This window comes from Trachemys scripta, chromosome 3 (genome assembly GCF_013100865.1).
Source record: "Trachemys scripta elegans isolate TJP31775 chromosome 3, CAS_Tse_1.0, whole genome shotgun sequence".
NCBI lineage: Eukaryota > Metazoa > Chordata > Testudines > Emydidae > Trachemys > Trachemys scripta.
In genome coordinates, this window is record NC_048300.1 from 25,175,448 (window position 1) to 25,203,195 (window position 27,748).

The window sequence follows — 27,748 nt, forward strand, 5'->3', positions numbered from 1 at the left end:
GTATGACAACATTAGGAAGGAGGTGACTGAAATAGATGGGGTCCCCGTGGAAGGGAAAACCCAGGGACCAGGACCCTACTTCATAATGAAGAAGGATCTCTTATACCGGGTTGCACCAGTACAGGGGCAGAAGGTACAGCAGATCCTAGTACCTCAAAAACATCAGAACGCTGTATTAAGTCTTGCTCATAGTCACCTTTTTGGGGGGCATTTGGGGGTAGAGAAGACCCTGGCACGAGTCCTACGACTGTTCTTCTGGCCCGGAATACATGAAGAAGTGCGGAGGTACTTTGCCTCCTGCCCGGAGTGTCAGCTGCACAGTCCCCGTCCCCCTTGAGGGCACCTTTAGTACCCCTTCCCATCATAGAGGTCCCCTTCAAGCGAATAGCCATGGACCTAGTGGGACCCCTGGAGAAGACAGCTCGGGGCCACCAATATATACTTGTTGTTTTGGACTATGCTACTCGGTACCCAGAAGCCGTCCCCCTGCGGAACACGGCCTCTAAAACTATAGCCAAAGAGCTGGTGGGGATCTTTGCCCGAATGGGGCTACCGAAGGAGATATTAACCGACCAAGGAACCCCATTTATGTCGAAGCTAATGAAGGACCTCCGTACGCTGCTCCATATACATACCCTGAGAACTTCGGTCTACCATCCGCAGACTGATGGGTTGGTAGAAAGGTTTAACCGAACCTTCAAGGCTATGATAAGGAAGGTGGTAAGTTGTGACGGGAAGGATTGGGACACCCTGCTACCCTACCTTACATTCGCTATCTGGGAGGTACCACAGGCCTCAACTGGGTTTTCCCCCTTCGAGTTATTTTACGGGTGTCACCCCCATGACATACTAGATATCGCCAAAGAAATCTGGGAAGAGGAACCCAATGAGGGGAGAAATATAATAGAGCATGTTATGCAGATGCGAGACCAGATAGCCCGGGTTACCCCTATTGTACGGGAATATTTGGAGAAGGCACAGGAGGCCCAGCGAACCCATTACAATCGCCAGGCAAAAGTGCAACAGTTCCAACCAGAGGATCGGGTTATGGTGTTGGTACCCACGGCAGAAAGCAAGCTTCTGGCCCAATGGCAGGGGCCCTATGAGGTGGTTGAACCTGTGAGGGAAGTAACCTACAAGGTGCGGCAGCCAGGATGCAGAAAACAAGAACAGATTTATCATGTTAACCTTCTGAAACCTTGGCATGCACAAGAGGCATGCACAATGGTCCAAAAAGACCTAACCCAGGAAAACAAGCCTTCCAAACAGGCGAGAGTGTCTCCCGATTTAACACCAGACCAGAAGAATGAGGTGTCTGAGATGATCTTCCGGAACCAAGATGTGTTCTCGACAAAACCGGGTCGAACAACTGAGACATATCACCACATCGTCATGAACTCTGGGGCCAGAGTAACAATGAGGCCCTATCGGGTGCCAGCGGCAAAAAGGGAGGAAATAAAAGGAGAAGTAAAAAAAATGCTGGAGTTGGGGATCATCGAAGAATCCCACGGTCAGTGGTCCAGCCCAATTGTGCTGGTGCCCAAACCTGATGGCACCACAAGATTTTGCAACGACTTCCGGCAACTAAACAAAGTATCCCAGTTCGATGCGCACCCCATACCTCGCATAGATGAGCTAGTGGACAGTCTGGGTAATACCCGGTACTTGACTACCCTAGACTTGACAAAGGGGTACTGGCATATTCCCCTTGCAGAAGACACAAAGGAAAAGACTGTGTTCTCTACACCAGAGGGTCTTTTTCAATCTACTGTCCTCCCTTTTGGACTACATGGGGCCCCAGCTACCTTCCAGCGCCTCATGGACAAGCTATTACGCCCACATAACAGTTATGCTGCTGCCTACTTGGATGATGTGGTCATTCATACCCCAGACCGGGAAACCCACCTGGAGAAGGTGGAGGCAGTCCTCGATACCTTCAGGCGAGCTGGCCTTACAGCAAACCCTGCCAAGTGCGCTGTAGGGTTTACAGAGGCCAAATATCTTGGCTACATTGTGGGAAAAGATCTGGTAAAACCCCAAGTGAACAAGTTAGAGGCAATCCAAAATTGTCCCCGACGAAGTCGCAAGAAAACCAGTCCGGGCGTTCCTAGGTGTGGTGGAGTATTACCGATGATTTATCCCCAACTTTGCCACAAGGGCAAGCCCCCTGAGAGACCTAGTGAAAGCCCGTGGACCTGATCTGGTGAGATGATCTGACGCAGCAGAGGAAGCATTCACAGACCTACAGACTGCCTTCTGCAATAACCCCGTACTGATAGCCCCTGATTTCACCAAGGAGTTTATCCTGCAGACGGATACATCGGAAGTAGGGTTGGGGGCTGTTCTATCACAGATGGTCGGGGAGGAGGAACACCCAATTCTATACCTCAGTCGGAAACTCCTTCCAAGGGAACAAAAATATGCAGTGGTGGAGAGAGAATGCCTCGCTGTAAAATGGGCCATGGAAACATTGCGCTACTACCTGCTCGGGCGCAGGTTTGTCCTCGTTACCGACCATTCCCCTCTTCAATGGATGCAGAGGAACAAGGAGAAGAACACAAGGCTGACCAGATGGTTCTTATCCCTCCAGCCTTTCCAGTTCCGTGTGCAACACAGAGCAGGGAGCCGTCATGGCAACGCCGATGGCTTGTCACGTGTTCACTGTCTGGCATCCCAAGCTGCTCAACCCCTTGGCGTTGAGCAGGGGGGAGGGATATGTGACAGACCCAGACCAGTGAGATACAGGAGTCTGGTAGAGGGCAAATATACTGGTCACTGGATGAGTAGTTTTCTGTTCCCTGAGTGACCAGAGCAGGGGCTGCACTAGAGTAATCAGGAACCTGCTAGAACCAGTTAAGGCAGGCAGGCTAATTAGGACACCTGGAACCAATTAAGAAGAAGCTGCTAGAATCAATTAAGGCAGGCTAATCAAGGCACCTGGGTTTTAAAAAGGAGCTCACTTCAGTTTGTGGTGCGAGTGTGAGGAGCTGGGAGCAAGAAGCGCAAGGAGCTTGAGAGTAAGAGGGTGTGCTGCTGGAGGACTGAGGAGCACAAGCGTTATCAGACACCAGGAGAAAAGTCCTGTGGTGAGAATAAGGAAGGTGTTTGGAGGAGGCCATGGGGAAGTAGCCCAGGGAGTTGTAGCTGTCATGCAATTGTTACAGGAGGCACTATAGACAGCTTCAGTCCACAGGGATCTGGGCTGGAACCCGGAGTAGAGGGCGGGCCCGGGTTCCCCCCAAACCTCCCAAGTGACCTGGACTGTGGGTTCTTCCAGAGGGGAAGGTCTCTGGGCTGTTCCCCAACCCACATGGTGAATCTCTGAGGCAAGAAATTCCACCAATAAGCGCAGGACCCACCAAGATAGAGGAGGAACTTTGTCACACCAGCAATTCCACATTCCCACTAGGTCCTAGTGCCCCTGTCTGGGGTGTCACCCATGGACCCTCCAAGGGATGCACCCAGCACCATGTTTGCGATTAAGTGTATCCCGTCCTGTTTCCCCAGGGATTCGCTTCATCTTATTCATCCCCGCAGTCTGAGAGTACACCCCAAACAATTGTTTTGCCACCTGTCTGGGATTAGAAATGGGTGTGCCAGTCCTGCCTCATCGATTCCCAAAAGACTACGCCATATGATCACCTGGACCTCACTAGTTAGACCCTCCATCTCCTTGCCCACCTCCACTAGCCACAGCACAAACTGATCCCAATCATCGTGGGGTACCTTTCCCAAATGGCCCAGTACTGCCTCCTGGTCCTTCAGGGACAAGGGATGGATTTCTGCCTGTTCTACTACTTGTGGAGCATGGTTCCCCCATCCCGCAACGGGGGCCTTAATTCCTGCCTCCTGCAGTTCCTATAGGGTAGTCTCTCTCAGGGGCTGTAACTGTGGATCGCCGGCTTACAATTTCCACTGGCAGTGGTGGGTACAGTGTATTTTCAGGGTAGGGTGGTGGAGGTGTCTCCTTCAGTTCCAGTAGTGGGATGGATGGTTTGGGGTCCCCAAGTTCATTGCCCCCATGTTTACATTGATACAATTCCTCCTCTAAGTCTCCTACTCTCCCCAGCAGTTCATCCCTCTCTTGCCAGATTGCCTCACAAGACTCCTCTGTCCGTACAGTATCTCGTGCCTTCAAATCCGCTACCTCTACCACTAACACAGATTTTTCTGTTAAAATCTGTTGCTGATCCACAGTCCCCTCCGAATCCTTAATGTGTTGGAGGAGATCGGCTTCCCTTTTTACCCAGTATGCCATTCCAGTGCAGAAACCTTATAATACCATTTCCTTTTTCCTACACTCCTTTCCCTTGGGGTCTCCCAAAACCTCCCCCATCTCCTTCTCAATCTCATCTCGGGTGGACCCATGCACCCGGTATGGGCCCTGATTCTTCCTTATCCATTTGTTCAAAAAATCCGTTATCCCTGCTTGCCAGAACCCGCAACCACTATCATGAGTGTTCGCCATACCCCCTCCAAGCAGCTGCATGGACTGTTGGGGAGGGGGATTTACAGGCTGCCACTCACCTATCTGATGCGATGTATCTGAGTCACGGCACCAAGATGTTAGAGGGCTTATTCCTTCACCTTCCCACTTCCCTGGTTCTTCTCGTGTGAACAGAGAGCAACAATACCCGAAGTCCGAAGGTGCAAACAATTCGATGTTTATTGGGGTGAACTTGCAGCAAGCTTTTGTACGCTTTCCAGCTTATGGCTGCTCCCACTGCTTAGCCAAAGGCCTTAGCGTAGGAACAGGGTCTCAGACTGTCACAGTGAGAGAAGGCCCTTACACAGGCAGACAGTGATTTTGATTCTTTCTTTTATACCTCTATAACTAGCTAAATGATAAACATATACCTAAATTCCTAAAGTATAGGCCTTTACAGACAGGCCTGAAAATCTATATCCTAACATATTATTTCTTTTGTTTATCGTTTTTATAGTGCAAATATTTGTGATAAAAAATAATATTAAGTGAGCACTGTACACTTTGTATTCTGTGTTGTAACTGAAGTCAATATATTTGAAAATGTAGAAAAACATCAAAAATATTTAATACATTTCAATTGGGATTCTATTGTTTAACAATACGATTAAAACTGTGATGAATCGTGATTAATTTTTTTATATTAATTGTGTGAGTTAACGGCGATTAATCGACAGCCCTAAATTTTATGTTTATTATACCAAAAGGCTAGTGTAGACTGAATTTAGCCTGAGAGGGCTCAGTTGAGTAAAATTTATTCACTGTGGCCCCGATCCATCAATGACTTGTGCACCTGCTGATCTGTATGTATATGGTTAGTTGCACTATTCATGTGCATATAAATCTTTCTTCAACTTTGCTGATCCCCCTCAATCAGATTAAATTAAATCTACGCTGACCTAGTGAAAATAAAATTATTAGAAAACATCATCACATGATCCATGTCTCCTGATCTGAAAATACCTTAACTTCAATGGGACTACTAGTCTATGTAAAGCTAAAATGGTATCTAAGTCTTTTTGTCAGGATCAGGGCCCATAACATGATTAGCTTGCAACAATCTTATTTGATTAAAGATCATACCTATGATAGCTCATTAAATTAGTGACCAGTTTATCCATGAAAGTTGTGGGTTTTTTTTAAGTATGCTATACTTTTCTAAATACACTATTTTTGATTGGGTGAAAGTTAGTTAGAAAAGTAGAGTATACTGTACAGCTGGCTTCAATTGAATAGTGTAAAAAGCAGTTCGAGGAGATTTGCTCAGTATATGATTGGCTGTTTGAGTACTAAAAAAGGTAGTTAGGAAATGTTTATGAAGTAAACATCATCATAGACTCTGAGCAAGAAATATGCAAATTTTAAGGAGCCCTCTTCATCAACTTTTTTCAAAGTGAATACTGTCTCAGTTCACTAATATTAAAAGTCAAGCACAAACTACAATGTTTTGCTATAGTTACATTCAATCTGTACTAGCCAGTTAGGGGATTGGACAACTGATAATTATTTTATCATCAGCTTTCAGCTCTCAGAATATACTAAAGAGGTATGATAAATAATTGTGGTTAATGTATTTCTTTTAGTGTCAGAAAAAAGAAGAATTCATTGAAAGAATCCAAGGTTTAGATTTTGATACAAGAGCAGCTGTTGCTGCCCACATTCAAGAGGTATTTGTTACTTTTGTACTACCTGATGTCCAAGTGATTTTCATTTTTGCTGTTCTGGAATATTAAGGAAAGAATAATTTTATTTAGTCAAAAACAAGGGAAATCTATTTGACATTCACATTAATGGATTACAGTAGAGAACGTTAGTTGAGAAGGCTTTATTTTATACAAGTGAGCGTAAATCACATTTCTTATTAAAGGTGGTACTTTAATAAAAACATTTTTTTCATACTGAATAGTTTTTTCCATCACAGAATCATAGTAGTGTAGCTCTTGATGGGATCTTGATAGATCATATACTCCAGTTCCCTGCACTGAGGCAGGAGTAAGTATTATCTAGACCATTCCTAAGAGGTATTTGTCCAAACCAGGGGTGGCCAAACTGCAGCAAACTTTTTTACAGTTAAAGTACAGCTTGCGGAGCCCCCCACGCCTTCCCCATTCTCTGTCTACCAGACTGGGGCCTGGTCTATACTACCCGCCTGAATCGGCGGGTAGAAATCGACCTCTCGGGGATCGATTTATCGCGTCCCGTTGGGACGCGACAATCGATCCCCGAATCGGCGCTCTAACTCCACCAGCGGAGGTGGTAGTAAGCGCCGCCGACAAAAAGCGGCAGAAGTCGATTTTGCCGCCGTCCTCACAACGGGGTAAGTCGGCTGTAATACGTCGAATTCAGCTACGCTATTCACGTAGCTGAATTTGCGTATCTTAAATCGACTCCCCGCTGTAGTGTAGATGTACCCTGGGGGAAGGGGGGAGCTCGGGGCTTCTGCCCGGTGGTGGGGCTAGGGGCTTCTGCCAGAGACAACTGGTGCCTGCTGAGAGTGAGGGGGCATAATTTAAAGGTTTGGCACCCCCAACAGCTTGAATTATGCCCCACCTCTTATCGTCAGTGTCCCCTCTCTGCAGCTCCCAGGTGTTAGCTTTGTGTGGAGAGGCAGCGGCAAACACCTGGGAGTTGCAGGGAGGAGCTGCAGCTTTAGCTTTACGGGGAGAGCCAGCAGCTCTTCCTGCCGCTCCCAGCTGTTTGCTGCTGCCTCTCCCAACTTGCTGGATCCAGCAGCTGCTGTGCAGGGATCGGGCCGGCAGCACCATGTGGCCTAGCCAGAAAACCCTGGCAAAAATCTGGGGGGAGCGACATGTGATACCACATGCCTCCCCCCACGCACTGCCTCTGGCAGAATGAAGTGTGTGTGTGTGGGGGTGTCTTGGGGCTTCAGCCCCAGCTCTCGAACTTCTGAAGATTGTGATATGTTGCTCAGAGGGTCGGTACGTTTGGCCATCCCTGCTGTTCTTAAAAACCTCCAATGACTGAGATACCATAAGTAATTTGTTCCAGAGTTTAACTATCCTTACAGTTAGGAAGCTTTTCCTGATGTCTAACCTTGAATGGGCTCAAATTGCAGCAAAGGAGATTACTTTTTGTGCTGTCCTCAGTGGATATGGAGAATAATTTATCACTCCCCTCTTTATGTCAACCTTTTATGTAGTAGAAGACTGTTATCATGTGCCCCCAAGACTTCTCTTCCCAAACTAAACAAACCCAATTTTTTCTTCGAATAGTGTCCCTATGGGTGCTCCGTGGTAGGTGTGTTTGTGACCCTGCACTGCTGATCATAGAACTTCAGTAGTAGCGTCCATTAGGCCCACACATGAGCTGTCTGTTTCCCCTTGTGCTGAGCCAAGAGGCAAGCCAGCACACACGGGCTAAGCCTCCTCAGTTACTTCTTAACTGCCCCTTGCTAGAGATGGATTTTGCTTTATGCACTTTTATATAGTTATTTTGTTAGTATATTATAGTTTATTGTTCTTTACTCTCTTATTGTATCCCCCCCCAAATAAAAACAAAACAAAACTCCCCCCAAAACTTCATTTTCCTGCTTTTTTTCCCTTCCAGGATCCTTCCCCCACCCCCACGCCTCCAGTGGGCATACCCAGTTCACCAGGTTTCAAGAAGCGCCTCACTTGCAAGGAAGCAATTCCGATTGCAGACAAGCACTTTTAAGTGCATTTGTCGCCTTGGGGTGGGCCATATCCAGAAAAAAGTGTAGTCTCTGCCAGCAAATCTGGGCACATTCCCATAAGGACAGACTGCTCAGGCAGAAGATTATTTTAATGGAGGCTGCTCTCAGACCTGTGCAGAACTTGCGCCGCAAGTCCCTGGATAGACCTGAATCTTCTCCACAGCTGTCTAAGGGCTATGGATCGAAGAAACAGACTGCTGACCCCTCTCAGAAGTCAACTTAGAGGAGAGCGGGAAGTCTCCAAAAGTGCGCCCTGAGATCTCTATAGGCAATCTCCATCTCACTCGGTATCTTCAGCACCAAGACCATCTCAGTCCAGCACTCATGGCTCACAGAGACCAGCAGCAGTCGATACTGTTGACATGCCCACGGACCTGATGGGCACAGGCACTGAGTCATCGGCACCGAGAGACAGGAGTAAGCACTCCACTAAAAAGGCACCCTCAATACGTGAATCATGATCGGTACTATCATCGATGCCTCACCCAGCACCAGAGCAAGTGGTATGGACATGACCCCCATCCGCCTCTGATACCTGACTCTGGGGCAGTCAGTACCAATGGAATTCTGCCAATCCAGCAACTTCCATATATCTGATGTACCGGGATCCCCGCTTCTTGGTACTGCGACCTCCGCACTGAGCCTCCGCTTGGCATGGGATTCGTCACCGCTGCCAGGCCTCACTCCCCCACTCTCTAGCGAAAGTTCAGACAGCGAGCTGGAGGAAAGAACATCCCAGTACTCTTCTCAGGCTCCATATGGTGCTCAGTACCAGCAAGGCCCATACCCACAGATGTCCCCACTACCGACATCATGGTACAACCACCCATAGGCACTGCCACCACGCTCTATGCCACCATCACCCCCGTGGTCTTATTGGGACTCATGGGAAGCATACCGCCAACATGCCTCTGAAGCTTTGAGCCTCGCCCGGGAACCCTCAAGGCATACCCCTTCCTCCACGGCTTCCAGAGCTTTGGAACCTCCACAAGACATCATGGAGAAACAGGAGGGTGATGCCGAGGAAGAGGTGACCCTGAGGTCATCTGAGGTCTTCCTCTTTGCCAGACCATTATGCCTTCACCACCATATCTGCCAGACGACTTTATCTCTTCCAGCATCTGGCAAAGAAAGTGATGGACACCCTCAAGATACCACTGAAGAAAGTCAAGGACACCCACCATCAGCTCTTTGACATCCCCCACTCCTCGTCCTCCTCCAAGATTGCCCTCCTGATTAATGAGACTGACTATCTTAGACCCAGCGAGAACTATATGGCATATCCCAGTGACAGTATGTGCGACCTGCAAGCAAGTGGACAAAAAGTACTATGTCCCCACGAAGGAATCTGAATTCCTCTTCTCCCACCTATCCCCCAACTCCATTGTGGTGGATACTGTCAAATCAGGCGGCTGACGACATGAGTCGAGGGCTACTCCGCAAAACTGAGATTGAAAGCGTCTGGACCTTTTTTGTAGGAAGGTGTACTCCTTGGCTATATTCCAATTCCGTATCACCAACTATCAGGCCCTTACAGTGAAATATGATTATATTAACTATTCAAAGTTGAATGACTTTATTGACCGGGTGCCAGAGTCACATCGTGACCAAGGCCTGGTCTACACTGGGGGGAGGCGGGGAGATCGATCTAAGATATGCAACTTCGGCTACGAGAATAGCGTAGCTGAAGTCGACGTATCTTAGATGGAATTAAAATTACTTACTTCGCGTCCTCGCGGCACTGGAGTGATGGCCGTGGCTCCCCCGTCGACTTTGCTTCTGCCTCTTGCACTGCTGGAGTTCAGCAGTCGACAGGAGAGCGATCGGGGATTGATTTTAGTGTAGTGTCTACACTACACGCGATAAATCGATCCCCAATAGATCGATTGCTACCCGCTGATTCGGTGGGTAGTTTAGACGTACCCCAAGTTAAGCCCATTATATAGGAGGGATAAGTAGTGGCATGGACAACGCTGCAATTTGCACTCAACGTTGCTGACAAAGCAGCTAGCTTAATTTCCATGGCGGTGGTGATGTGATGAGCATCGTGGCTCTATCTGTCAGGTTTCCTGGCAGTCTACTGTTGAGGACCTCCCCTTTGGGCTACATTCCAGTCGCTGGGTATCTACATGCTGAGACAAAAGAGGCAATTTAGTCCCCAATCCCAGCATAGACCATATACATCCCAATATCAACCTCAATGACAATACGAACTGCCAAGGAAGAAAGCAAAATTCCCTGAGCAGAAACCATCTGTCTTGCAATCTTTGTCATCCCAGCCTTCTATGTCCAAACATCAGTTTTGACAGGTGGGTCGAGGCGCTGCTGCACCACTCCCACCAATTGATACAGCCGACCAATTCTTCACACCCATTTGACCACCAAGTGTCAGTATTCCGCAGTGCCTGGAATCACGTATCATTGCACTGATCAGTCCTAGAGATAGTTTGAACTGAGTACTCCATCCATTTCACCTCCCTACCCCCTCCACAACACCCTTCCCTGTCTCTCTTCAGGGACCCTTCACGTGAGTTTAGAACGACAAGTCAATAATCTCCTCCAGTTAGGAGCCATAGAACCAGTACCTCAACCTCTACAAGGATTCTATTCTCTTTATTTCCTAATAAAGAGATTGGAGACCCATACCAGACCTCAGAGCTCTCAACAAGTTGGTCTAGGCTCAAAAACTTAAAAATGGTCACTTTATTGACAATCATTCCAGCACTGTAACAGGGAGACTGGTTTTTGGTCTTTGACCTTCAGGGCGCATACTTTCACATCTCTATCCTACCGGCTCACAGATGATTTCTCAGATTTATCCCGGAACAAGACCACTATGGATACAGAGTGCCCCCCTTCGGGCTATTGTTGGCCTTGAAAATATTGACCAAGGTTCTCTGGGTGATAGCCATTCACGCTCTCAAGGGATAAAGATTTACCTTCACCTCGATGATTGTCCCCTCAGAGCCCAATCTCTCCAGGAGGCTCACCGAGTCACCAAAGCACTTATTTACAGAGCTGAGCCGTACAGATCAAAATCCAGAACTCAGCTCTCACTCTGGTGCAATGCCTGGAATTCATAGGGGCTGACTTTGACTCGTTACAGGCCAGAGCACTCTTTTCTCAGCACAGATTTCTTTTGTTAGCCACACTTATAGACGCTGTTCAAAGCAGCCTGCAAATATCAGGCAGACTCTGCCTCCAACTCCTGGAGCACATGGCAGTGAGCACAGCAGTGATACCATATGCCAGGTTTCACATGTGATGCCTCCAAATGTGGTTCAGCTTGGTCTACAAACAGGGACAGGCTGGACAAATCTCTGTCACCACCCACCAGGGTCAAAAACTCCCTAGAGTGGTGGAAGAGCCCAACCAACATTTGCAAAGGGATCCCCTTCTCCCAAACTTCACCGTCATTGCTTCTCACCGTCAACACATCACTGATCTGGTGGGTTGCAAATTTAAATGGCCTCACAACACAAGCGGTCACCCATGGAGATGTCCCTTCACATCAATTTCCTCAAGCTGAGAACAGTAAGGAATGCCTGCACTCATTTCCTCCAGCTGATCACAGGATCACACATGAAGATCCTAACAGACAACATAGCCTACATACAATAGTCAGGGAGGAGCCAGATCACCCTTCATATGCACCGAGGTGATCAGGCTATGGAACTGGTGCATTTCCCGCAACATTATATTGTCTGCACAGAAAACTTGATAGTGGACAATCTCAGTTTCAAATTCCCACACAACCACGATGGGGGTTCACGACATATTCAGCTTATGATGGACACAGTCCACAGACCTGTTCACCACTCACCTGAACAAGAAATGCCCATGCTACTGCTCCAAAGCGGGGATGGGCTGACATTCCCTGGGTGAGGCCATCCTCATCCCCTGGGACAAGGACCTTCTCTATGCCTTTCCTCCATTTTCCCTACTTGTGAATGTCCTGCTGAAAATAAAGAGACAGAGCCCACATCATCCTGATTGCTCTTACCTGGCCCAGAAACACCTGGTTTCCATACCTGTCACAGCTTGTGACATGCTTGCTGATCTCTCTCCTAGCCATACTGACCTCCTTGCAGGACAGAGAATGCACCATAAATCCCTACTTGGGATTATTTGCCTCAAGGCATGGCTCCTGCTTGGTTCCAACACATAAAAAACTCCTGTTCAAGAGAGGTACAAGAGGTTCTGTTGCACAGCAGAAAGTCCTCGACTTGACTCACTTACCTGCAGAAATCTCCCCAACATCTGTGGCTCTTCCACGTATCTTAGACTATGCATTGACCTTAAAGAAATCGGGCCTATCTCTAAACTCTCTCAGGGTTCACCGAACAGCCATAACAGCTTTCCACCAACCTATTGAGAGATACTCAGTGCTGTCACACCCAACCACTACTCAGTTCCTCAAGGGTACAGTGAACCTTTTCCTACAACCTCGACTTCCTGCTCCCAAGGGGACCTAAACCGGGTACCAAAAGGGTTGACTAGACTGCCCTTCAAACCCATGGCCACCTGTTTGCTGACGTACCTATCAATGGAAATGGTCTTCCTGATGGCAATTACCTCGGCCAGGAGAATAGGAGAGAGAGCAGTTCTGATGGCACATCCCCCCTACACAATATTTTTTCCGGACAAGGTTATACTCAGGACGCATCTAAAATTTATCACTAAGGTAACTTTTCTGTTTCACGTGAATCAATTGATTCACTTTCTGATCTTCTACCCCAGGCCTCACCAAGACAACAGGGAGGCTATATTACATACCTTAGATGTCAGGAGAGCCCTGGCTTTGTACCTGGATAGAACAAAGGCCTTTAGGAAGTCCCATACGCTTTTCCTTTCCATTGTTGAAAGATCCAAGGACTCAGCAATATCAGCTCTCTACGTGGGTCTCGAATTGCATTAGACAACTCCTCCAGACTCTATTTATACACACTCCATGAGGTTGATCTCCTAATCCATTGCCTTCTTCAAGAATGTCACTATCTCAGAGATCTGTAGAGCAGAGACATGGGCATCAGTCCACACTTTTGCACAACGTTATGCTATCACTGGAGATTCTGCCTCCAATGCCATCACCTACCATGGAGCACCCATACAGATATTACTTGAAAAAGAAGAGGAAGTTACCTTGTGCAGTAACAATGGTTCTTCTTCGAGTGATTGTTCACGTCCATTACACATTAGGTGTGCGCGCGTCGCGTGCACGGACGTTGGAAACTTTTTCCCTCAGTGGCTCCTGTCGGGCCGGCAGGGTCCCCCCTCCCGCCAGAGGTGCCCTGCTCTAGCGTATATATATCCCTGTGGGCCCGACCCACCCTCAGTTCCTTCTTACCATCCGTGGTGGCGTTGGAACAACTCTGTCTCTCGTCTGAGAGTGTCCCTTAGTGTAGTAGTTAGTGTTAAACTTAGCAGTTATCAGTTCTTTAGTAGCTAGTGTTAATCTTAGCAGTTATCAGATCTTTCAAAATACTTAAGCTCCTTTGTGTTAGGTGTTTGGTCAATCCCGACACCGATTCCTGGGCGGCAGGGCATGCCGCACGCCCAAGGCTTCAAGGCTTGTGCCATGTGCCGCAAGCCTATGCCGATAAGTGATCCACACGACTTGTGTCTCCGTTGCCTGGGGGAAGCACACCAAAAAGAGCGCTGCAAGATCTGTAAGGCCTTCAAGCCCAGGACTAAGAAAGAGAGAGACTTTCACCTTAAGCAGCTGCTGCTGGAGATGGCATTACAGCCCTCCACTTCAGCGGCACCGTGAACCTCGGTGCAGAGTGACCGGGCATCGGTCCGTGATCCAGCACCGGCAGGGCACCCTAAGCCTACAGCACTGAAACAGCAGGAACACCTCCGGCACCGGTCGTCTTCGTCGGCAAAATCGAAGGGCCAACCTAAGGCACTAGGACGCTCCCCACATAAGAACGTAGTGCCCGCGAAGACTTTGAGTGCGCCTAAGGGCGTTGTGGCACCAGCACAGATCCCGGTGACAGTGGCTCCGGCGCCGAAAGGCCTGTCGAGCCCCAGGATAGGCGCATCGAGTGAGGAGGAAGGGCTGGAGGAGCTTTTGGAACAGCCCTCCACCCCGGACACATTTGAGGCAGCAAAGGACCTCACTGAATTGTCCGCTGAGGGCCCCCTCCAAGCTAAAGACAATCCGCCGAGACTGCCATCCAGAGGCAAACCGGCAATGGTGCGCCCATCATGGTCACCATCTCAGCACCATTCGCGGCGCCGGTCCCTGTCCAGCTCTGCCTCGGTGGACTCCCAGCTTCCCTCTGCGCAGAGAACCGCACAGGCGTTGGGCCCCAATAAGCGCCCGGCACCAACCCAGCAGCCCTACTCGAGTAGGCTGTGTCAGTCACGCGATCCCCGAGACCGACCACCCGCAGTTATTCCCGGTCCCGAGGTCACCGGTATCGATCCAGGTCCAGGTTGGCAAGACGCTACTCCGGTCACGGAGGCACTACTCTCCGACCCTGGATCGGCACTGTCCCATGGCACCGCCGTGGCCTTCCAGGTCACCGTCTATGGTTTCTGAGGCAGACTCGGGCCAGGCCAGCAGATATACCCACAGGGCACAGACCAGTAGGGAACACGAAGCCGCTTGGCACCCACAATGGGGCCAGCCAGGACAATGGCCATTCTGGACCCCTTGGGCCTACCACCAGCAAGGCCCCCCGTCCAGGACCTCGAGATCTGGCCCCTCGGGGCACCGGTCCCGCTCTCCGCAGTGGCACCCCTCCTCTTGCAAGGAGGCCACAGTCTCCAGACCACTGGAGCAAGAAAGGGTGGTGGACTCGGTGGTGGCACGGGCAAGTCTTCCAGTGTCAGGGTTCTTGGCCATTCAAAGGGTCGTAAGCTCCATCCAACAATTCCCCGTGACCATGGCCAGATGCTGTATGCAACTCTTGAGGCACATGGTGGCTTGCACACATGTAGTCAGACATGCCTGCCTACGACTCAGGCCGTTACAGTTGTGGATGGCCCAAACGTATCGCCCCAACAGAGACCCCTTAGACCTAGTAGTGACAATCCCAGCTCGGGTGTCGAACTCCCTCCGCTGGTGGCTCCATCAGCAGCAGGTTTGCGAAGGGGTCCCTTTCGCCACCCCACAACCCACTCTGACGTTAGTAACAGATGCGTCGGATCTGGGCTGGGGGGCGCACCTTGGGGACCTATGGACCCAGGGCTTATGGTCCAAGGAAGAAAAGTTGCTTCACATCAATCTGAAGGAGTTAAGGACAGTTCACCTCGCCTGCCAGACCTTTCACACTACCATAGAAGGCCTCAGCGTGTCAGTTCTGACGGACAACACTACCGCCATGTTCTACATAAACAAGCGGGGCGGGTCCCGATCCTCTCCCCTGTGTCACGAGGCGCTCCTCCTATGGGACTTCTGTATAGCCCATTCAGTCCACCTACTCGCAGCATATCTCCCAGGGGTCCAAAACGGGTTAGCAGACCGCCTCAGCCGGTCCTAACACATGCACGAATGGACTCTGAGAAAGGACGTCCTGCATTCAGTCTTCCAGAGGTGGGGGTTTCCCCAGGTGGATCTCTTCGCCACCAAGGACAACAGCCAATGCCCTCAGTTTTGTTCATTCCAGAACCTCAGCCTGGGCTCAGTGGCAGATGCCTTCACAATTCCGTGGGGTGGGAGCTTGAGGTATGCCTTCCCACCATTCCCGCTCATCCACAGGGTCCTGCTTAAGACCCGCAGGGCAAAGACAACAGTCATCCTCATTGCACCGGCGTGGCCACGCCAGCATTGGTTCATGACCCTGCTGGAACTGTCCGTGACCGCCCCGATCGCCCTCCCCCTCCATCGCGACCTCATCACACAGGATCGGGGTCACCTACTCCACCCGAACCTACCGTTGCTACATCTCACGGCGTGGTATCTCTCTGGCTAAACGATACGGAGAACAGGTGCTCCCACCAGGTCCAGCAAATTCTTCTTGGTAGTAGGAAGCCTTCCACAAGAGCGACCTACCTTGCCAAATGGAAGAGGTTCTCCCACTGGTGTGAGCCTCATCACGTACAGCCTCTGCAGGCCTCCGTCCCATCAATTCTGGACTACTTGCTGCAGCTCAAGCATCAAGGGCTCGTCCCCGCCTCAATTAAAGTGCATCTGGCTGCCATATCGGCGTTCCACCCTGGAGAGTTGGGAGTTTCGGTGTTCTCCAACCCCACAGTAGTCCGATTCCTTAAGGGGCTGGAGAGGGTGTTTCCCTACTCGCGCACACCGGTTCCTGCATGGAATCTTAACCTGGTCCTAACTAAACTCACGGGGCTGCCCTTTGAACCCCTAGTCTCTTGCTCCCTCTTGCACCTCTCATGGAAGGTAGAGTTTCTTGTGGCCATCACATCGGCTAGGAGGGTATCGGAATTGAGAGCCCTCACTTCAGAACCTCCTTATACAGTTTTTTATAAGAATAAGGTGCAACTGATGCCGCACCCCAAATTCCTTCCTAAGGTGATCACACAATTTCATATGGGACAGGACATTTGTTCTTCCCCAAGCCCCATACGGTCCCAAGCCACCGCAGCCTACATACCCTCGATGTCCGTAGAGCCTTGGCATTGAATTTCCAGTAATATTTGTTCAGATCCATTTAGCTAAGCAACCACACATGATAATTACCTGTGCACTATAGTGCAGATTGCAAATTTCTACAGACAATATGTTAAAAGTTATTCCCTTATTTTGCCATTACATTAAGAAGCTCTGCCAAGAATAGATAATGGAATTTCCCAGCTCTGTCAGCTACCTGCTGTTTCTGTTGCTGTCTGTAAGCCTTCCTAACTTTACCTGAACTCAGCACAGAGGTCTGGTAAGACAGGAAGGAGAAATTGACAGCATGGGAGTCTGGGGCTTCATAAGTCTGGAACTCTTAAAGTTTCCATTCATTCTAAGTTACAAGCATATTTTTTCCAAAATAAACATACCATACCCATCCTTTTCTTATTGCAACTATGTTCACCTTGTGAATAAGGCACTTAACCTGGTATAAGAAGAAAACAAGCAGTCAGGCTGTACTTTAACTTCAAACGCAACATAGCAAGGAAGAAGAATGAATTGATTTCATTACGTCATCTTGAGGTCACTCTTAAGTGTAGGACACCCACATGGCAGCATGGTGCAGCATCTATCATGCCCCAGGCTACCAGGGTTGTATTTTACCACTTTTGTTGTTCCATTTTTATGTTGCTGAAATGAAATACTGGTGGATGTTAATATTGATTGATTAATCTTTCATTTTAAAATAGGGATGTTAGATAACTATTCATAGGGTTCTTTTTTGCTGTTCACAAAGATGTGGCTTCTTAAATCAAATCTTTTATATGAGACTAGAAATGTTTGATTTCTTGTGACTGGATACTCTACTCATCATTGGATGGTGCCTCTTCCTGGTGGTTCTGGGGATTAGCTCTGCGAGGCCGATGCCCCTTTCTGCAGTTGCACTCTGTCTTTCCATCTCACTCTTTCAGTCTGCAGCCACTCTCTCGCTCCAGGAGCTGCTGCCGCTTCTTTGTGATTTGGCCCTCTGGCCAGGTCACTATTGTCCTCCCCTTCTAGGGTATCAAAGCCTTTTATGAAAAGGCTCAGGCAGTCTTCCTATACCCTGACCAGCTGGTGCCACTTCCACAGTGGCTGGTAAGGGAACCTGGGCCCACCCTCTATTCCAGGTTCCAACTCAGGGACCCTCTAATCAGCAGCCAAGGTCTGTTCCTTTCTAGACCTGCTGCCTCTTTCCCAGAGCCTTTCCTACCTGTCTGGCTCCCCCCACCTCAGGTTTGCCAGCCTCCCAACTCCCTCCTAATATTTTATCGGTAGTTGCTGCTAGGCCTAATTGAGCTGCTTTCCAAGTTTTCATTGTATGTAAAGAAACTATTCCATCAAATACAACTTAACATATTTTTTATTGTCAGACATTTTCTAATGTATTAGAACCCACAGAGGATAAATTGAGTTGGGAGACCAGAGCTAAGAGGAGTTTTCCCAATTATTCCTCTTGTTATACTTCTTTTGCATTCTTATATTCTTTTTGCATTATAATTAAATAGTGCATAAAGGTTGTTTTCACAATTATTTCTTTCTCTTATAGGTAACTCATAATCAGGAAAATGTGTTTGATCTGCAGTGGATGGATGTCAGCATTGTGTCACAAGAATATATCGAGCCTCTCTTGAAAAATATGGCATTACATTTAAAAAGACTTATAGATGAAAGAGATGAACATTCTGAGGTATGTATGTGCTTAATTATTTAAAAATAAAAAGTATAAGAAAGCACCTTTTTAAAATTAAACAATTTGGAATTTTTGAAAATAGATAATATACGGTCTTTGAATGTTATCAGTTGGCAGCATGGCTTGAAATAAGACCACTTCTTCAATTTGTTCCTTATGTCGATTCCATGTTAGGGGTGTGTGTGCCCACGTGCATGGTCAATGGAAATTCTTCCTCTAGTGGTATCTGTAGGGCCAGCTCTGGAGCCCCATGCTTATGTGCCAGTATGTTGGGCGCCATCGGCCCTGCGCCATCTCAGCTCCTTCTTTCTGTTAGTGATGGTGTTGGAATGTTCCTTGCTTTCACAAGCCGCATAATGATTTCTTTTGCTTGGACTCTTTTGAGTTTTTCTTGTAGGTAGTTATTGTAGTTTTAGTATTATAGTTAGTAGTCATTAGTAGCGAAGTCCCGTTGGGGACATAGCCCCAGGGATGGGGGGCTATGCCAAGCCACTTAGTGTGCAGAAACTGTACAGATGCAGCACTCTAAAAAAAAAAAAAAAAAAGCACCTCAATAAGAGGCCTACAGCTTTCTGCGCTGTGGCTACAGCGCTGCGGTGCCAGTGTAGACACCGTGGTGATTACAGCGCTGCAATTGGCCTCTGGGAAGTGTCCTCTCTGGCCATCAGTTTGAACTGTACTGCCCTGCCCTCAGGTGACCAACTGTCAGCCCCACCCCATACATTCCTTTGCAAATTTGAAAATCCCCTTCTTGTTTGCTCGGCGATGTGTGCAATGGTCTCAGTGCATCTTTTCAGGTGGCCATGTCTGCTCCATGCACCAGGCAATCCTCTGCTTGGAGCAATGCTGAGCTGCTGGACCTCATCAGCATTTGGAGAGAGGAGGCAGTGCAGTCACAGCTGCACTCCAGCCGTTGGAATTTTAATACCTATGGACAGATTTCTAGATGCATGATAGAAAGGGGCCATGACTGGGACACATTGCAGTGCAGGGTCAAAGTGAAGGAGCTGCGGAAAGCCTACCACAAGGCGTGGGAGGCAAACCACCGCTCTGGTGCTGCGCCCACGAGCTGCCGGTTGTACAAAGAGTTGGACGCGATACTCAATGGTGACCTGACATCCACTGCAAAGTCCCCTGTGGATACTTCGTTGGCTTCGTTGCCAGTCGAGAGTGGATTGAGCCAGGAGGAGATAATCTTGGATGAAGAGGGGGAGGGGGACCCAGAGGCAGAGATAACTCGGAGGCCAGATATGCATGGAGTCAGGAGCTCTTTTCTACCCCGGAGGAGCCTAGCCAGTCACAGCAGTCCGATATTGGCGAAGCACAAACAGGAGAGGAGGCCCCTGGTAAGTGGATCTGATTTGGAGAATTGCTGAAGCGAGTTGTTGGGGGCAGGAAGGTTGCAGAAAGCAGGCTTGTCTCCCACCTCATGCCTAGTTTGAGCGGCAGAACAGGCTGTTGATGGACTCCCTCACTTCATGGGAATCTCCTTCAGAGATCTCCAGGAAATCCTCATGGAGATACTGGGCAATCTGCTGCCGCAGGTTCCTCGGCAAAGCTGCTTTGTTTCTTGCCCCATTAACGGTAACTTTCCCGCGCCACCATGCCGCCACCATAGCTGCACACAAGCTAGCAGCATAGGGGCCTGGGCGGAAGCCGCAGTCTTGGAGAAGACCCTCCCTTGATGCCCTGCTCACCCTCAGCAGCGAGATATCTTCCTTAATGATCATCTGCTGTGGAAAGTGTGGGGACAGGAATGATTATCAGACCCCCCCTACAGTGCTGTCTCTCCCCAGCTGCCCAAGAGCCACATTCCCAGTGTACATCAGGGTCCAGGAACAGTGATTTACCCTGCCCCTGCAGCTACTCACCATTTTGAGGGTCTTGTGGCTTATGTGTGCTTGCCTGGGGTCAGCCAGGTAGTGTCAGGTATGTGAATACTGGCTATGTTTCAAACCACTGAAACAGTGTTGTCTGTGTCGCAAACAATAATGCTTCTGTAAAATGTTGCATTTAAACTTCACAGAAATGACCTTGGGAGGACAGCCTCTGTCAAGGCTGCTTCCCCACTCTGAACTTTAGGGTACAAATGTGGGGGCCTGCATGAAAACTTCTAAGCTTAACTACAGCTTAGATCTGGTCCGCTGCCACCACTCCCAAAGTGCTAATTCCCTTCCCTGGGTAGCCTTGAGAGACTCTTCACCAATTCCCTGTTGAATACAGATCCAAACCCCTTAGATCTTAAAACAAGGAGAAATTAACCATCCCCCTCCTTTCTCCCACCAACTCCTGGTGGATCAAGATCCAACCCCCTTGGATCTAAAAACAAGGAAAAATCAATCAGGTTCTTAAAAAGAAGGCTTTTAATTAAAGAAAAAGGTAAAAATCATCTCTGTAAAATCAGGATGGAAAATAACTTTACAGGGTAATCAAACTTAAAGAGCCCAGAGGAATCCCCTCTAGCCTTAGGTTCAAAGTTACAGCAAACAGAGATAAACACTCTAGCAAAAAGGTACATTTACAAGTTGAGAAAACAAAGATAAAAACTAACACGCCTTGCCTGGCTGTTTACTTACAAGTTGGAAATATGAGAGACTCGTTCAGAAAGATTTGGAGAACCTGGATTGATGTCTGGTCCCTCTCAGTCCCAAGAGCGAACAACCCCCAAAACAAAGAGCACAACCCAAAGCCTTCCCCCCACCAAGATTTGAAAGTATCTTGTCCCCTTATTAGTCCTTTGGGTCAGGTGTCAGCCAGGTTACCTGAGTTTCTTAACCCTTTACAGGTAAAAGGATTTTGGAGTCTCTGGCCAGGAAGGATTTTATAGTACTGTACACAGGAGGGCTGTTACCCTTCCCTTTATAGTTATGACAGCCTCCCTTGTCGGCGGCAGAACGGTTGCGAAGAATTAGAAAGCGTCCAAGAAGAACTAAGGAGGACTTTATGCATGAGGTTATGATGCACTCCGCCACCGAGAAAAAGGAATTGAAGGAATGGTGGGACACTGAGAAGAGGGACTGAAAGGAGAACGCGGCACACCAGGAAGAAGCCACGGAGCGGCTCTTAACAGTTATGGAGCACCAAGCGGACACGCTCCAGGCGATACTAGCTCTTCAAACCGAGCAGTTCCGTGCCTGCCCTCCCCTGCAGCCACTGTCACAACACTCTTTCCCATGCACACCCTTCACACTGCCAGCAAACTCTTATCAACCTCCTAGCTCCACTCTCTAGCCTCAGCATTCCACTCCTCCCTCCTCACAGTCCAGCAGTGTGAACTCCCAATACCCACTGCACTCAACACCCTCCATCTGCAGTTTGGCCCTGCTGAAGTACAGCACCCGCTGCATCGTACTCCAAAGGGGAAGGTTGGTTATGATCCCTGGACATACCCAAATCTGTAGCCATGCCAAGACCTCTCCTCCTTTTGAGGTCTTCCATTCCCACATTCCTTCTATTCCCCCATCCCTGCCGATGAATTTTTTCAGTTCACTCTCTCCTCTGGTTGTTGTCTTTATATAAAAGATTTGTATTTGTTTGAAAGCAATCTTTATTAAGTTAAAGCAAAAAGACCACTGCAAAGCAACATACATACAGCTATGTTAAGGCCCCTTCTTGCCTCATGTGCACCAATCACATCCTAGCATTACAAGCACTGCAGTCCCGAGCATAGCAATAAATATTAGTGGCTTTCAGCTTCAAATTGCTGCCTCAAAGCATCCCTAATCCTTATGGCCCCGCACTGTGTCCCTCTAATAGCCCCGGTCTCCGGCTGTTCAAACTCAGCTTCCTGGCACTGAGCCTCTGTGGTCCAGCCCCGAGTGAAGCTTTCATCCTTCCCTTCACAAATATTATGGAGTGTACAGCATGCGGCTATAAGCATAGGAATATTATTATCCCTCATGTCCAGCTTCCCATACAGGCATTGCCAGCAGGCTTTTAAACGGCTGAATGCACACTCCACAGTCATTCTGCACTTGCTCAGCCTGTTGTTGAACCGCTATTTGCTACTCTCAAGTTGCCCCATGGATGGCTTCATGAGCATTAAGGGGTAGGCGGGATCTTCCAGGATCACAATAGGCATTTCTACTTCCCCTACGGTGATCTTCTGGTCTGGGAAGAAAATCCCTGCTTGCAGCTTCTTGAACAGGCCAGTGTTCCAAAAGATGCATACGTCATGCACCTTTCTCGACCAGCCAGAGGTAATGTCTATGAAATGCCCACGGTGATCCAAAAGTGCCTGGAGAACCATTGAGAAATACCCCTTGTGATTAATGTACTTGGTGCCAGAATTGGAATGTGCGTACCATTGATCGCCCCTCCACAGTTAGGGAAGCACATATATGCAAAGCCATCCACAATGTCACGCACGTTGCCCAGAGTCATGGTCTTTCGGAGCAGGATGCAATTACTGAGCCTGCACACTTGCATCAACACAAGTCCAATGGTCGACTTTCCTATTCCGAACTGGTTAGCGACTGATCGGTAGCAGTCTGAAGTAGCCAGCTTCCACTGTGCAATCACCACACGCTTCTCCAATGGCAGGGCAGCTCTCATTCTCATGTCCTTGCGTCTCAGGGCTGGTGTGAGCTCATCACACAGTCCCATGAATGTGGCTTTCTTTTCAGTGGGATTGATCACTGTGCATTCAGTTAAGCATATATGTAGGGCTTTGCAGGATTGGAGCTCTAGATAGTAAACTCTTTAAGGTAGGAGCCATATCTTATTTTGATACAGAGCCTAGAGTAATGGGACTCCAATCTTGATTGGGAACCTCAGGCACTAGCACAATACTATTAACAAAAACAACAAAAAAAGCTTTTGCGATCATAACACCTTTCATCTGAAGATCTTAAATTGTTTTACAATATTAATTAATTTTACCCCAAATATCCTGGAGAGATAGGTAAGTATTAATACCCCATTTTAGAGTTGAGGAAGAAGACAAAAGAGAGATTAAATGCAAGATTTTTGTAAGTAGGAGCCTAAAGTTAGGCAGTTCTTGTGCACATATATTTTCCACTTTAGTTCCTTCACCTTAGGTGTGTGTGTGCCCTGTGCACTTGAGCTGGGGACTTGATTAGCTGTATCTCTGGGGATGACACATGCACCCTGTGTCCTGATGCCTCCATCAGAGGGCAAAAAGAGCAGGGCTGCCTCAGCCCCCTCACAGTTCCTTCTTACTGCCTGTGGCTGCAAAGTCAAGCCTCACAGCTCACTGTTGTCAGCACTTATTTTGTACATATTTACACAGAGAGTTAATTCAGGACAAGACAGGATGTAATTCTACAGTGCAGTAGCCTGCCACACACTAAGGACATGTCAACACTACAAGGTTAAGTCAATTTAATTTCATAGAATCATAGAAGATTAGGGTTGGAAGAGACATCAGGAGGTCATCTAGTCCAATCCCCTTCTCAAAGCAGGACCAACACGAACTAAATCATCCCAGCCAGGGCTTTGTCAAGCTGGGCCTTAAAAACCTCTGAAGGATGGAGATTGGAATGGGTTACCTAGGGAGGTGGTGCAGTGCTCCACCAGCCTCCTAGTAAAATAGTGTTTCCTAATATCCAACCTAGACCTTCCTCACTGCAACTTGAAACCATTGCTTCTTGTTCTGTCATCTGCCACCATTGAGAACAGCTGAGCTCCATCCTCTTTGGAACCTCCCTTCAGGTACATGAAGGCTGCTATCAAATCCCCCCCTCACTCTTCTCTTCTGCAGACTAAACAAGCTCAGTTCCCTCAGCCTCTCCTCATAAGTCATGTGCCGCAGCCCCCTTATCATTTTTGTTGCCCTCCGCTGGACACTCTCCAATTTGTCCACATCCTTTCTATAGTGGAGGGAGGAGGGGGCCCAAAACTGGACGCAGTACTCCAGATGTGGCCTCACCACTGCCAAATAGAGGGGGATAATCACTTCCCTCAATCTGCTGGCAATGCTCCTACTAATGCAGCCCAATATGCTGTTAGCCTTCTTGACAACAAGGGCACACTGCTGACTCATATCCAGCTTCTCATCCACTGTAATTGCTGCTTAGCCAGTCGGTCCCCAGCCTGTAGCGGTGCATGGGATTCTTCCTTCCTAAGTGCAGGACTCTGCACTTGTCAATGTTGAACCTCATTAGATTTCTTTTAGCCCAGTCCTCCAATTTGTCTAGGTCACTCTGGACCCTATTCCTACCCTCCAGCATATCTACCTCTTACCCCAGCTTAATTTAAGTTAACATGTAACCGCTGCAGTAATTAAGTTGATCGTGCTTGCCCAAACCACACTCATTGTCTTAGTGGAGTGCATCCTCACTAGCAGCGCTTGCATCGATGCAGAGAGCTACTATGGGTAGCTATCCCACAGTGCAACTAGCCTTAGGGGGTTTGGGGAAGGGCTTGCAATGCCTCGTGGGACCAAAACATTGTCTCAGGGTAGAATGGGAACATGGCTTCGACCTCCCATGATGCAGTTTCCTCCCTCCCTGTCTCCCTACCATGATATTAGTGGCAAACAACCCATACTTTCTCATGCCTGTTTTCAAAAGCCTGGCTTAGTCATGTGTAAGTCATAGCTCAAGAAGTTATAGACCCTGCTCAGCTGTGCACTCTTGTTGTGAGCATTACAAACGCCTCACACCTTATCCTGCAGTATTTCCAGAGCTGAGACATGAGCTTCTGCACAGAACGTTGCAATGTCCTTCAAGCAGCCCTGTTGCAAGCCATAGAATGAAACAATTCCCAGTTGCTGCTAGCAGGTGCACAGCAGCTGAACACGGTGAAACTCCATTTCTGGTTCCGGGAAAAAAGCACTGACTGGTGGGATTGCATCATTATGTAGTTATGGGATGTTGAACAATGGCTGCAGAACTTTCAAATGTGGAAGGCCACTTTCCAGGAACTCTGTGCAGAGCTTTCCCCAGCCCTGAAGTGCAGCAATACTAAAGCTGCTCTGAGAGCGGAGAAGTGAGCGATGATTGCTTTGTGGAAGCTAGCAATGCCGGACTGCTACTGGTCAGTGTGGAATCCATTTGGAGTTGGTAAATCCACTGTGGGAGCGGTTGTGATCCAAGTTTGCAGGGCCATTAATTGACTTCTGCTAAGTAGGGTAGTGACTGGGAAATGTGCAGGACATAGTGGATGGTTTTGCTGCAATGGGGTTCCCTAACTGCAGTGGGCAATATATGACATGCATATCCCTAACTTGGCACCAGACCACATAAACTGAAAGGGATACCTTTCAATGGTGTTGCAAGTGCTGGTGGATCACAGGGAGCATTTCATGTACGTCAACGTGGGATGACCAGGAAAGGTGCATGACGTGCGCATCTTTAGGATCAGAGGTCTGTTCATAAAGCTGCAATCAGGGACTTTCTTTCTAGATTGCAAAATAACCACTGATGATGTAGAAATTCCAATAGTGATCCTTGGAGACTCAGCTAATCCTTGCTCCCATGGCTCATGAAGCCATACACTGGCCACTTCAAGGAGTTCAACAGTAGGGTAAGCAAGTGCAGAATGGTGGTGGAATGTGCCTTTGGACATTTAAAGAGTCACTGACGCAGTTGGCTTACTAGGTTAATCTCAGTGAAAGCAATATCCCTATTGTTATCGCTGCCTGCTGTGGGCTCCATAATATCTGTGCGGTGAAGGGAGAGAAGTTTCCACAGGGATATGGGGTAAGAAGACAGATAGGCTAGCAGCTAATTTTGAGCAGCCAGATACCAGGGCAATAAGAAGAGCTCAGAGCCCAGCAAGGAGCTCTGCCTCTTCGGGAGACTTTGAAAATCTGTTTCAGTAATGAGCCACAGTAATGTGTGCCACTTTCTGTGCCTTCCCATACCATCCCCTCCATTGCATCAGTTTCCCTGTACCTCCCCTTTCACCCACCAAATCCCCATGCTTAGAATAAAGAAAGAGTATTTCTCGACCTACGTTTGTAGTGTAGACCAGGTCTAAGTCAGTGGCTCTCAACCTTTCCAGGGTATTGTACCCTTTCAGGAGTCCGATTTGTCTTGCGTAGCCCCAAGTTACACATCACTTAAAAACTACTTGTTTACAAAATCAGACATAAAAATTCAAAATGTCACAGCACACTATTATTGAAAGATTGCATACTTTCTCATACTATAAAATTATGAAATAGATCAATTGGAATATAAATTATATAGAGAGCAGTTAAACAAGTCACGTCTATGTGAAATTTTAGTTTATACTGACTTCACTAGTGTTTTTTATGTAGCCTGCTGTAAAACTAGGCATATATCTAGATGAGTTGATGTACCCCCTGGAAGACCTCTGTGCACCCCCAAGGGTACCCTTACCTCTGGTTCAGAACCATTGGTCCAAGTCACCATGTGTACCCTCCTACCTCACTAAAAGTTCTGTAGTGCACTTTGACATACTGCTGCTTAGTGCCCATACAGCAACATAAAGTTTGTGTTTACGAACAATTAGACTATGGCAAACTGGGGTGTGAATCTACCGTGCAGTAACCTGCTGCAGTCTCACTGTCCATATGAACCCTGCTGACACACGTTAACAGTTCATTAACGCGCTCTGAACTAGTCCCATTTCAAAGAGGACTGTTAACACTCATCAACAGGGTGCACACAGACTGTTATACCATGGCAGACTACTGCAGTTAGACTACTGCAGCCCATCTTGCCATGTTCCTCAAAGAACCCAGTTCCTCAAAATTGTTCCTCAAAGAACCCAGTACCGTTCTCTTCTGCACCGTCTCTAACAGTTCAGTTCCGACTAATGACTCTGGTACTGGTAATTTTGGTCAACGAGATCATCCCCATTGACTTCTTTGCAAGACCAGCACTAACAGGGTCATTACTGATGAAGCCTCCCACCTCGTAGTCAGTACCATGCTACCCAGTACCATATTGGTATTTTCTGCACCTCCTATATAATAGCTAGAGACTTGATGGTTTTGTCCCTCCCTGACTCTCAACTCTTCTCTCATCTGAGTCAGGGAGCATCAGGGAAGATCTTACCCAAATACACACTTACAGACAATTATTATTAACTAAACTAAAATTTATTAAAAAAGAGAGAGTATTGGTTAAAAGATCATTATACATACAGACTTGAATAAATTGTCAGTTTCATAGTAGAGATGATGAGCTTTAGAGTTGCAAAGAGTTCTGTCAGAATTAGTCCATAAGTTCAGTCCAATGTCCAATATCAGGTTGATCTGTTGGGTGAAGAATAGTTGCTTTGAAGTAGAATTACCTATTTCCTAGGAGCATAAGCTTTCGTGGGCTACAACCCACTTCTTCGTATGCATCCGAAGAAGTGGGTTGTAGCCCA

At 48.0% G+C, this 27,748-nt stretch overlaps 1 protein-coding gene across 2 annotated transcripts in view; it reads left to right on the top strand.

The window, feature by feature from the left end:
* Positions 1–27,748, top strand: part of CCDC88A (coiled-coil domain containing 88A) — a gene marked incomplete in the record, with an annotated part of 358,950 nt that overhangs the window by 121,115 nt on the left and 210,087 nt on the right. For both annotated transcript variants that reach the window (XM_034764306.1, XM_034764307.1), the window contains 2 exon segments: positions 6,070–6,153; positions 18,299–18,439. In XM_034764306.1, the coding sequence (XP_034620197.1) occupies positions 6,070–6,153; positions 18,299–18,439 (225 nt within the window).